Here is a 12270-nt window from a genome sequence, read left to right on the forward strand (position 1 = left end):
CTGGCACTCTGTCCTCTTAATGTCTTTGCGTCCATATGTTCATGGTTTTCGTTTTATTGTTGCCGCTGTTGTTTGGAGACAAGTCCCTGTCTTATAGCTCAGACTGGCCTTGAAATTGTGGCCATATTCCTGTGTCAGTCTTGCAAATGCCGAGATTCCAGGCGTATGGCCCCACACGCAGCTGTCCATGTTTCATTGTTCTGAGTTCCCTGTCCTTTCTACTGCTATGTCTCCTCTGTCACCATATCTCCATACTCATGCCTTTGTGGCTATTTTCTGCATGTGACCCATGTCTTTGGTTGCATGCCTTACTGCTATTTAATGGTTATTCTTGTTCATTCATTTATTCTGCAAATATTTATTAACACCTACCATTACCACGAACTGTGGCTACACCGGGGATTCAGAACAGATTCTTGTTCTCAGAGAGGTTACAGGCTTAGCCAGAATCCAGATGATTATTACACAGTATGAAAAGTGCTGAGATTGGATGGGACATAATGCAGGTGCCAAACTCAACCTCATGGAAGGCCCAGGGAATGTCTTCTAGGAGAAGGAACAACTAAGACTTGAAAAATGAATCAAGTTTACCTAGATAAAGGAAGAGTATCCCGCACAGAAGGTGAATACATATAGAAGTCCAACGGCGGGGTCGATCATAGCTTATTAGGTAAATCCAAGAGCTATGAGTACACTGTAGAAATACGGGGATGCTCTGAGCAGGACTGGTGACCCAGTGAGGCTTTGCTTGTAAGAAAGACAGTCTGGGGCCTAGGAAAAGGAAAATGAATGGGAGGGTGAGGTGGAGGTGGGATGGTGCATTCTGGGAGAAATAGACGGAGATGTCGGGGGTTGATGAGATCAAAGTCCATTGTATACATGTGTGAAATTCTCAAATAATGAATAAAAAAGAAAGTCACTCCCAGGGCTAATGTGAATTTGGAGGGAGCAGAGAGTATAAACAAGAACTACGAGGTGAGACTACTAAAGCTTGTACCTCTGTGCTTCCTGGCAGATTCGTCCCTTAGCACACGCATATACAGTCTTTATGTGCACCTCCACGTACCCAGGCCTGTGTCCTGGATGACTCCATGCCCTGGCCACTGGATCTCCCAGTTTTATATCTCCTGGCTCTAGGTACAAGAGTCATCACAGAACATAGGCAAGGTAGGGCTGGCCCAGCAGCTGTTCGACATGAGAGCGTTTCACCAGCCAGCATGAAGTCCAGCGCGGACGAAGCCTTGATGACTCTTTCAGCAGCTTCTTGCCTAGTACCACTGGCACATCTGGGCCATGGTGCTTCTGTAAATAAGACCCAGTAGGTCCTGTTACCAGCCGGATGCCTGGGTGCTGAAACTGTCCTGTGGAAGAGAAGATGCGCACCAATTGGAGCTCTGGGGCGGTCTGAAAGCAGGGAATCTAGGAGGAAAGAGGCAGGGGAGAGGCTCAGGAGGGGAGAGGCTCAGGAGGGGAGAGGCTCAGGAGGGGAGAGGCTCAGGAGGGGAGAGGCTAGACACTGAAGAAAGCCAGATGGGACAGGGGTGTGGTGTGGAAGTGGAGAGTCAAGACTGCAGAGAGAAAGAGAGCAGCTGGGCTTGGAGAAGACAGGAAGATACAGGGGAGAAAGAAATTCAAAGAGCCTTGGGGAGGTGAAGCTATCTGTTCGACCTATCATGGCTGGTATCGGGTGCTGCCGGGGTCATCTGACTTCTTATAGTCTACAGTCCACTTTCACGGAAAGCTAAATACTCAGATGGTGCTTTATAATACTAAGATCTTGCTGTGTCTTTCTCTGTTTAGAACCTTTCACGGCTCCCCCGCCATGACTTTGAGATGAAGTCTGACTCCTCACGCTGACATTCAGGGGGATCATGCCAGCACTAGCTCGGCCAGTCTCTGTCCCTTGTCCCCACACTTCTCAGCCTTCCAGATGCAATGTCCTCCCTCTTTTGAGAGCCTTTTCTTGAGCTCTGTGGCTGGGGACATTTTCCTACTTTGGGTCACTGTAGGTTCCTGGGCAGCTCCCTTCACACTCACCCCTCCTCGTGATCCCTATTCTATGGCCGACTCTTTCCTCTTCCTGTATCAGTGGCTTCCTAAAGGCAGAGCCTGGCTTTCATTTCTCTGCACAGTTGGGAACCCGCTAGACCGTCATCCTAAAAAAAGGTTTCTTGGCTGAAGAAAAGACTCAGAGGTTAAGAGCACTTACTGCTCCTGTAGAAGTCCTGAGTTTGGTTGCCAGCACCCACATGGGCTCACAAACTGCCTTAACTCTCGTTCCAGGGAATCTGAGGTCCTCTATTGGCCTCTGGGGCTATTCAGCACACACACACACATGCAGGCAAAGCATCCATATACACACAAATAAAAAGAAATAAAGAAAGGAAGGAAAGAAGAAAGAAAAAGGAAAAGAAAGAGGTTTCTATTAGGACTGGTACATCGTGGTTCCTCTCAACCTCAGCAGCACTTACCCATCAGGCCACGGGCTGAGGGGCTGAGGCCTGAGCCATTGGCCACATAAAACCCCAAATGGGGTAGTTGTAGTATGCTAGGGTGTCTGTAGTGATGACGAAGGATGAGGAAGTTGAGGTGGGGCCCAAATTGGATGGTGAGATGGTTTGCAGAAGCCACATGGAGCTTCAGCTGGGGCTTCTTCACCAGGGCAGGCTGGTTCCAGGGTAAGATCAAGGTGCCCTCACCATGCACAGATATGGAACTGCGGTTTACTGTAATAGTGTAGGCCCGGGGTTTATCTGAAGTGATTGTGATGATCTGGAAGTATGTACGGGCCTGGTCCTCGTGGCCTGGTCTTGGCGGTGCTCCAAGCAACTTGCCACTCACATGCAACCCTGTAAAGGGGAAATGCAGGCACAGAGCACAGGCTGTCACCCTAGCATGCACATGGTGACCCACTGCACAGGCAGGGCTGAGGTCTCAGGTCCCAGGGTTCCCATGACAGAATTCAGATTTGTGGCTAGAATGCTATCTCTCCTGTGGGAATGCTTCCACCATGGTCCACCCTGAGCTGCAGGTAAGAGGAGCATGTACACATGCTCACTCTTATGTGGCTATTCGCATGCTTGCCTATTGCTCTATAAATCTGTGTGTTTGGTTATATTCCAATGAGGATCTCTGGAATATCAGTACATCGACATGTTTGAAGAAGATGGTATGTTACAATGTGTATCTTTACTTGTGCCTCTGAATGTGTTGGTGTTCTATGTCTTGGCTGTTTGTAAGATAGGCCAACAAGTATAAAGTGCTAGTATGCACACATCTGGATGCATATCACTGTGTGTCAGGTGACTGTTTCTGTACACCAGTCTATTTCATGTGTCTGATATGGCAGAGAATATGTGCTACTTCTGTGCATTTGATTCCTGGGAATTGGGCTCAATCTGGAAGCATCAGGGCTTTTAAGTCAGAATGTGTTGATGTGTATGGGTTACTGTGTGGTACATATTTACCTATTTATGGGTATGTGGAATATCAAAATAATTTACCATATGCCCCGATATGTATCTCTGACTATCTTAGTGATTTTTGCGAATGTGCTTGTTTTCTTTGGGGGAGGGGTACTTTTAAAATTTATTTATTTATTTAATTTTTGATTTACGTATTTTTGAGACAGCATTTCACCATGTAGCTCTGGCTGTCCTGGTACTCACTATGTGGTCTAGGCTGGCCTTGAACTCACAGAGAATCCTTTTGCCTGTACCTCCTGAGAACTAACTGGGATTTAAGGCATGCACCACTACACCTAGCTTTAGATTTATTTATGTATTATTTATGTGTGTGAATGCTTTGCCAGCATGTATGTATGTGTACCATGTACATGCCTGGTGCCTGTGGATGTCAGAAGAGGGTGTTAGATCTCCTGGAACTGGAGTTACAGATGTTTGTGAGTCATATATTTGTTTTCATATATATGCTTGCATATTACAAGGTATTATATATAATTATTTTATACATTATAAAATATAAGGCATATAAATATATAGAGAACATAATACTTACATATATGTATTATAAACATATTATCTAGACCAATATTATATGTATGTATGTACATACTCTAGACCTCTAGAACTGTAAGCCAATAAAACTCTCTTTATGAAGTAATACCCCAGTATATAAAATATGCCATTATTTTATATACTCTATTATAATATGTATATATATAATAAAATGCTAAATATCTAGGGTTACTAACATGAGAACACTCAGTTGTGGTTGTTTGAGAATGGAGTCCTTGGGGCTCTCACCTGCCTTAGGGTCCTCTATGAGTTGCAGTAGGTCCCCTGGGCGCCCATCCAGTGTGAAGCAGATCTTCTCTCCTGAGTGAGGAATGCGGACCACAAAGTGGGGATCCCCATCCACTGAAAGGCAGGAGAAGAAACTCTGAAGTTCTGAGTCTTGAAGGAATGGGAGAAAGGAGAGGGCAAGGAGAAGAGGAGAACAGAAGGATGTCTATTTCCCAAGACAGAGGTACTGGAGTGGGGAGAAGAAGAGGGAGAGGAAGGGAGGGAGAGGGAGGGGCAGAGAGGAAGAAGAAGAGGGAGAGAGGGAAAGAGAGAGGGAGAAAGAACCCGGTGTCAGTACCAGTGTACAAAGTGGTGGGGGGATGTGAGTGGATTACCAAAGGACGAGAAGGTGAAGATGCCTGGCAATGTGCCTGCAAAGAATAGAGGACATACATTGATAAGCAATTGATCTAACACATCCCTAACAACCCTGGGACCCTCCGGCTTCTGAGTCCTAGGTAAGGGCCAAATTCCTGAGCTCAGTATTTAAACTTTTTCTGGAATTTATTTCCCCAATATTTTCTTTATGCTTTATTCTATACTAGTCAAATTGACTTTTTTATTGTTTTTCTTTGAGTCAGGGTCTCACTGTATAGCCCAGGCTGGACTTGAACTCTTGATCCTCCTTCCCTTAGCCTCTAGAGTTCTAGGATCACACATGACTATCACACTTGACCCTGAACTGACAGTTGTTATGAACTTTTTCAATTTTTTTGCTGATTCCTGTTTTTCTTGCCATTTGGAATGTTTTCCTTTTCTTTTGTTAATCAAAGTCAATTTCTAGTTATCCTTCAAGGTCAGACTAATTGATGGACTAATTGATTATTAGCCAGTGATTGTTCTAAATGCAGCCTCTTTGGGCTGGCTTGCTCTGTCTTGCTGAGTGATGACTTGCACTGCTTTGAGATTCTGTAGAGTTCCTACCATCAAGGATATTCTCAGGAGATGCAGTCACTCAACTTTGGACCTCCCGGGATCCAGAATTGTGAGATGAATGAATGGCTCTTCTTTAGAAATTGCCCATGCTGTAGCATTCTGTTACAGCAGGAGAACATGGGTGAAGGGAATGGAGGTTGAATTATTTATTATTGGAAACATCTTTTTCATGGAATATGCTATGATCACGTTTCCCTCCCCCCAGTTCCTCCCAGATCCACCTCACCTCCTTACATATCCAATTTTATATTTTTCTCTTTCAAAACAAACAAAAACAAGAAAGAAACAGAAAAATACAAAATGAAGAAAATTTAAAAAACAATCAAAAGGCCAATAAGATAAAAAAAAAACCTGTCCAAACAAAGCAATATGAGACAAAAGTCTACAAAAACACCATTGAATTCATTCTGTTGGCTAACATGGGCATAGGACCTGCCCTGATGTGTGGCTGATAAATTTAATAAGATTCCATTGAAGAAAACTAATTCTACAATGTGTTGCTTTAAACTGCTCAATTTATGGTAATTTGTTATACGGTGATGGAAAGGAATATATTGTCCCTCCTCTGGGCTTCCATACTGTCAATGAGAGCTTCAAATGACACTGACTAGACATGGGGGCTTAGAGGAGCCTTTGCCAGAGGAGCCCCTGGTTTACCTTTTACTAGCTCCATGGAACTTTCCTTAGAGTCCATATCACGTTCAGCTCCTCCCGGGATTCTCTCAGAATTGCCATTCCAGTGTGGACTTCCTGCCAAACACAGAGAAATAAAAGGAATCCTTCCCACGTCTGGGTCGAAGAGAAGACAAGGTCTCACGGTGCAGTCCAGGCTTGCCTTCAGCTACTGATCCTAATGCTACAGTCTCCCAAGTGCCAGGATTCTATGTGACCTCCATGTCTGGCCCTTTCTTCCTTCTTACTGGGAGAGTCCTTACCGGCTACTCAAACTAACCTGCTCATGTCTATACTTGCCACAGCCCCTCTCAAGCTCAGAGACACTCCAGTTCCTTTCTCCTAACACCTGTATTCTCATTTGTGTGCATTCACTCCCTTATTCTTCCAGGCACTGCTTAGGTAGGCATCAGGCTATGATGGTGACAAAGACATGTGTGGTTTCTCACTTGGTGAAATGTCAGAGTCAAGATTATCAATGGTGGTGGATGCTATACAAAAAAAAAAATTGCTTTACTTCCTTGGACTGATCAAGGAAGGGAAGGCCTAAAGTGGCTTTTGGAGGAAGGTGGGTAAGAAACCTGGTCTGAGATCCAAGGCACCAGCTGGAGTTTTAGGGGCACGGGAAGGATGGAAACTATAGGAAAGGGTGGGCCAGGTGAATCAAGGAGAAGCAGTAGAAAGAACGACGTCCCTGGGTGATGATTGTGGAGGGCCAGTGTGGGGAGTAGGGAAGAAACTAGGGGTCTAGAGTTGAGGAGAAATGGGGGAATGGGAGAAGGTGAAGTCAGTGTGGTGTGGGCCTCGCAGGCCATACAGAAGACTTTGAACTCTATTCTAGTCGTGGCGGGAAATCCTGGAGAAGCATTATGCAGGAAAAAAACATGAACGGATTTGGTTCTTTGAAACATGTTGTGGCCTGCAAGAGGGCAAGAGGGGCCTGGTAAACAGGCCAGAAGAGCTGTTTTAGATGGGATGGCAGTTTGTCTGATTCCTGATTGTGGCGGTTGGGATTGTGAGAAGTCCGTAAATTTGGAAAATAGATTAGAGGTAACATCACTAAGATGGAAAGGCAGGTGGGATACTGGGGAAGAGAGGGCATGGTAATGTCAAAGATGTGTTCCTGTGAATGATTGCTACCCCTAACCCATTTGAATCATCTGCTATTATGTAATTCAAGAAATTCTTCTAAAAATTAAAAAAAACATAAATAATGGAGTGGTGAGACCCATTTTGGGGGACCAGAATGTATGGGTTCTAGTCTCTAGCTGTGTGACATTAAACAGGTTGTTTTACTTTTCTATGCTTCAATTTCTCTGTGTATAAAATGCATATATCAATAGTTTCTCATGGAGAATGAAATGCTAGATGAGAGACATGATATGAAGAGAAGTACCTGCACATAGGGAGAACTAGAAATTAATGTTTCAAGTCTTTGGGTAATGTAATGGGAACTGCCATTATTTTCTGTAAAATGTATATCCCTTTTTGTTAAGGGGACTGTTCTCAGAGCCCAGAACAACCAAGCAGACCTGTCTTACCCAGTGGCGTTTCAATTGCTACCACCACATTCCTCCCCTGCTTGGGAGTCAGCAACCATTCTCTTTTTTCAACAAGACAAATGTCAACTCTGGTTTAGCCCGTTTGCTTCTGTTTAGCCTCTCGAGCCTTATCTGCCAAGGCCTCAATTCTCTGCCTATGTACTGAGGTCTAGAAATGTTAACTAGTCCAAAGTTCCAAAGCAACCAAGGAAGTTTCTGGAGCATTACTGGGAACATACCTCCTCCATGCTTTGCTCTCTCCATCCACACCTCCCCTGCTCCACCTTGGCCTCTTGCCAGCAGCACTCAGCACTCACCGTCTTTGTCAGGAGTGAGGAAGGTATAGAAAACTGGTGGGTTCAAGGACTCCACGAACTTGGACTCTATCACTGACTCTGGCAGCAGCTGGAGCTTCTCTGGGAGAAGATGAAGGCTGATGGCCTCAGGGAGAGTGCTGGAAGGCAGCAAGATTGGGAGGTTTCGGGGAGATGCCTCCTAGCATAGGACCAGAGCTGTGGTTTAGGGCCATTAGTAGAATCCCTGGCAGGGATGGTCCCAGAACTTGCCTGGTGCTCTTGGGTCCCAGCAGCGAGTCTTGCTGATGCCAGAGTCTTGCAGCAGGAAGCAGAGAGGTCAGAGTAGGGGTAAAGGGAGAAGGGAGAGGTTCCCCAGGAAGAGACGTGGCCACAGTACTGCTGGGACTTGTGGAACTTGAAAGTGTGCTTGAGGATGCGTCGAGGCTTTGAAGAACTACTGCCCTGGGTCTGGCAGGGAGTGGAATTTGGGTGTTATGGGGAGTTGGGGTTCTGGACTTGGAAAGTAGTAAGCTAGTAGAGGTTTGGTGAGATGAGATATTAGGTTTAAGAGATGAAGGGATTTTAGGAGACTTGGGCAAGATGATCCCAGATCTAGGGTCTGGTAAATTTGGGGGAGTCTTGGGAGCAAGACCTTTGGAGCTGAGGTGTAATGGGTGTTTGGCTATCTGAAATGTGGAGACAGACTTGGGCTGTGGCAGGCTTTGGGGTGACTGTGCTATGGGTTCCCCAGGTTGAGGGTATGATGGGGAATCAGGTGTAGGCTGAGCATCTGATGAAGCCGGAAATTCAGAAGGAGTAAACGGATTAAAATGCTTCATAGTGTCACTTTTGGGCTGGGTGGGGCTGACAGGGTTCAGAGTTAGGACACGTGTCCTAGAACTAACAAGCGATGTCACACCAGGATTCTGGTGTGATGGAGTGCTGGGCTTCAGAGGTAACAGGGCATTAGAACTTGAAGGCACAGGGGCAATAGGTTTCATCTTCAAAGTTGGCAGTGCCAAGGTACTGGAATCTTGGGTTGGAATTTGGGGCTTTGGTTGTACTGATGTTGGCAGGGCATTAGAGGTCTGGCTTAGTGCCCCCAGCTCCTTGGAACTGGGCATCTTCCTTTTAGGGGCAGTAACAGTTGAGTTGGGCTTCATGGGCTTTGATTTGGGAGAGACCTTGAGGACCGAGGGTGGTTGAGCTGTGCCTACTCCCAGGCCAAGACTTTTGCTGGGTGAGGGTGTGACTCTGCTTGCCTCAGCTGTCGTGGATGACTGGCTCCTGGATCCCTCATTGGTCTTCCCGAGGTGTACCACAACCAGTGAGGTCAGAGGTGAGACAAAGTTGTATTCAAGGGATAAGTTGAGGGCTTTGGCAGCCAGCAGTCGGCGAGTGGTAGGGTCCCGGGCTTGGAAGCGTGCCTCCAGCAGCTCCCCAATAGTGATATAGGCCCACAGGCGGCGGATAAAGTGGGCCACATTGAGGGCAGGTTTCCCCGGGCAACCAAAGGCCTTCTGGCTGCTGTTGGTGGCTTCTTCACTATGGCGGGCCACAAGAAGTTGACCATTGGGGCCACGGGCTGCTAGGTGGACACCCAGTTCCTGCTTACCTTGTTGCACCTTGCCAGCCACCACCAGCTCTGAACCACAAAAATAGTTAGGGAAATGGGCCCTAGGGGAGGTCCCAACCAAACCACCCAGATAGTCCAGGCGCACATCTGCCAGTAGAGGCTTGGAAATCTCCTCATAGAGACCCTCTAGCTGCAGAGCGGCGTCGGTGTCCTCGTATATGCGTCTTGCTTCTCCCCGGTTCTCCAGGGACAACCGGCGCAGTAGTGAGAAATCCGCATCATCCCCAAAGGCCAAACTGAAAAGAGATACCCTGTGGCCCAATGCCTGACGGATGTTGGAAAGGATCGCACTGGGAGTTGTCACGCCGGCTGTGGGCTCCCCATCTGTCAGGAACATGATAAGAGGAATCTGCCCCACACCACGGCCCTTTCCAGGCTCCTGGTTGCTATGGTTCAGCACTGAAGCAGCTGCCAGCAGAGCTGCGTTGATGTCGGTCCCTAATTGGGGAGCAGACTGTGAGATCACTTTCTCAGGCCATTTCTTACCCCCCACTGCAGACACACTGGTACCATACCATGCTCCCAGGCTCATCCTCCCCACCTGATCTTTTCTCACACTGTTCCCGCTGCCTATCCCTCCAAACTCCATCACTCTCGCCCTGGCTCATGTGACCTGATAGTGGAGTCCATATGTCCTTGTGCTTATCGCTCCCTGTCTCAGACCATGCTTTGACTATTCCCCAGGGTGTGTGTGTGTGTATGTGGGGGACAGGATCATATCATTTTCTAGTCAGATGACAACCACCCAGAGACACCACCACCACCTTCTTGCTACAGGGGAAAAGATGGCTTAGATGACAGAGGCAGTAGATCTGGGAGAATGGAGTAATTATTTGAGAACAAAAGTCACGGGAAATACAATGCTGATTTTAAAAGTCTTAGCAATTTTCTTGTTTGTTTTAAGGAAGAGGACACTGAGGTCCAAAGAGAAAGAGGCTAAGATACAGGGGAAATCAACCATGTTCCTCCCATCAGGAGAGGGAGATAGGCGGGGAACCAAAAGGAGGAAAAGGTACGGTTTTTATGCGAAATGTGAAAGTGATGTTTCTGGCAGCGTGAGAAATGAGAAGCATCGGGGAAATGAAGAGAAGGGCTCAGAAATTTCTTCTGTCACCACAGCCTGTCCATTTGGGGAGGCGGGTAAAACACTTACAGCCATCTGCTTCCATGCGACTCAGGTAGTTCCTGGCACTATGAATGTTTTCGGCAGTGGCCTGGATTGAGCCTTCGGCTTTCCAGATGTTAACTTTGTCAGAAAAGGAAATGATGTTGAAGTAGTCGCTGGCTTGCATGTCACTGAGGATTGTGTTCATGGCCTTTTTAGTCTGTGGGATAAGGATGAAGGAGATGAGAGAAAACTTGAGCGCCACAAACTTGAAAGGCTCTGTTCACGTGACACTTAGCTCTCTCTGGGTGCTTCACGGTTTTAACCCTATTTGACCTCTCCTTTTGTGAGTTGAGGATATTAGGTCAAAGTGTTTGCAAGGCTTTATGGTAGGCTTCAAAGTTCACTCTCCAATAGAGAAAAAAAATCAGTTCTTAACTTATAAGAGTCATATTTCACATGTTCAATGACCACATGTGGGGGGTGGTTATTGTTCTAGACAGTACAGAGTTTGAGATTATCATCTAGCAAGTTCCAATGGAGACATGCATGGTGATGCATGACGGTAAACAGCATTCGGGAGGCTGAAGTTGAGGGATTACAAGTTCCAACATAGCCTGTGCTATAAAGACTGTTTCAGAAAGCAAAGCAAAACGAATGAACACAAGAAAGGTCTACTGGACAGCTTCCCTCTCAAAGCCACCAGGTCTGTTCTTCCCAGAGCTCTACAGTCTCTGTAGTCAATGGATTCTGAGCATATGCTCCTTGGCTGAATGAGTTAACCCTTTCAAGTAGGAGGACCTTATGATTAAGGAGCCATGTATCTGGCTGCGGGGCTTCGGCTTGCTTTCCTTCTGCTCAGATCAGCTTCTGATCTTCAGCCCCTCTGTCTCTTCCATGCCTACATTCTCATCAGACCCTGGAGAGCCCACATTCTATTTCAACTGCATAACTCTACCCTGGTGCCCTTTAGATAGCACGCCATTTCTCTTTATGTAGCCATATCTTCAATGAACTTTCACTTGCCCTTTCTCAGGGAAGCATTTTCATGAGCGATCTGCTTTCATCCTTCTCACCCAGAGAGTCTCTACTCTAGACTGTTCACCCAGACTCTGACATGGAAATATTTGCACTCTCCAGCCTCATATCCAATACTCTGCAAACAGGCCACAAAATGCTGCTTCTTCCTCTGTCTTTCCCCCCATGACAACAGCTAATAGAGAGCTAGGCATATAGGAGGCTCCATTGATAGTAGATTCTCCTATTAGGCACCACTAATAGGACACTTGCTATGTTCCAGACATTCCTGAATATTTTACCTGTATCAGTTCATATAAGTTTTACAGAAGGAGAGTGAAGAAGGCACTAGTATTATTCCTATTTCCAGGTAATGGCACTGAGGCTCACAAAGACATAAGTAGTTAGTAGCTCAGAGTCAAACAATTAGTAGTTGATGGATCAGAGACACAAAACAAACATTGAAAGGGTAGAGGGCTGGAAATACAGCTCAGTCAATATTGTGCTTCTTAGCAGGCATGAAAACCGATATCCTATCACAGCAGCACATAAACTGGGCATGGTTGTGCACACCTATAATTCCAGCACTTAGAATGCAGAGGCCAGAAGATGAAATTTCAAGGTCATCCTCAGCTACTTAATGAGATTGAGGGCAGCCTGGGCTAGTACAAGAAACCCGGATTCAGAAAAAGAACACCAGGTGTTTAAAAAAGAAGAACCAACAGTCATTGTTTTTTTTTTTTTTTTTTTTTTTTTTTTTTTA

General features: G+C 46.2%; 1 protein-coding gene across 1 annotated transcript in view; it reads right to left on the reverse strand.

The window, feature by feature from the left end:
- Positions 1-1121: 1121 nt before the first annotated feature.
- Positions 1122-12270, reverse strand: part of Itih6 (inter-alpha-trypsin inhibitor heavy chain family member 6) — a 30674-nt gene continuing 19525 nt past the window's right edge. The window contains 8 exon segments of the mRNA XM_050128349.1: positions 1122-1361; positions 2472-2849; positions 4266-4379; positions 4640-4675; positions 5898-5990; positions 7771-7907; positions 8020-9823; positions 10539-10767. Coding sequence (XP_049984306.1) covers positions 1150-1361; positions 2472-2849; positions 4266-4379; positions 4640-4675; positions 5898-5990; positions 7771-7907; positions 8020-9823; positions 10539-10767 — 3003 coding nt within the window. The 3' untranslated portion in view covers positions 1122-1149.

The sequence above is a fragment of the Alexandromys fortis genome, unplaced genomic scaffold (genome assembly GCF_014885135.2).
Source record: "Alexandromys fortis isolate MF-2015 unplaced genomic scaffold, M_Fortis_MF-2015_v1.1 scaffold_295, whole genome shotgun sequence".
In the NCBI taxonomy this organism is placed as follows: Eukaryota; Metazoa; Chordata; class Mammalia; order Rodentia; family Cricetidae; genus Alexandromys; species Alexandromys fortis.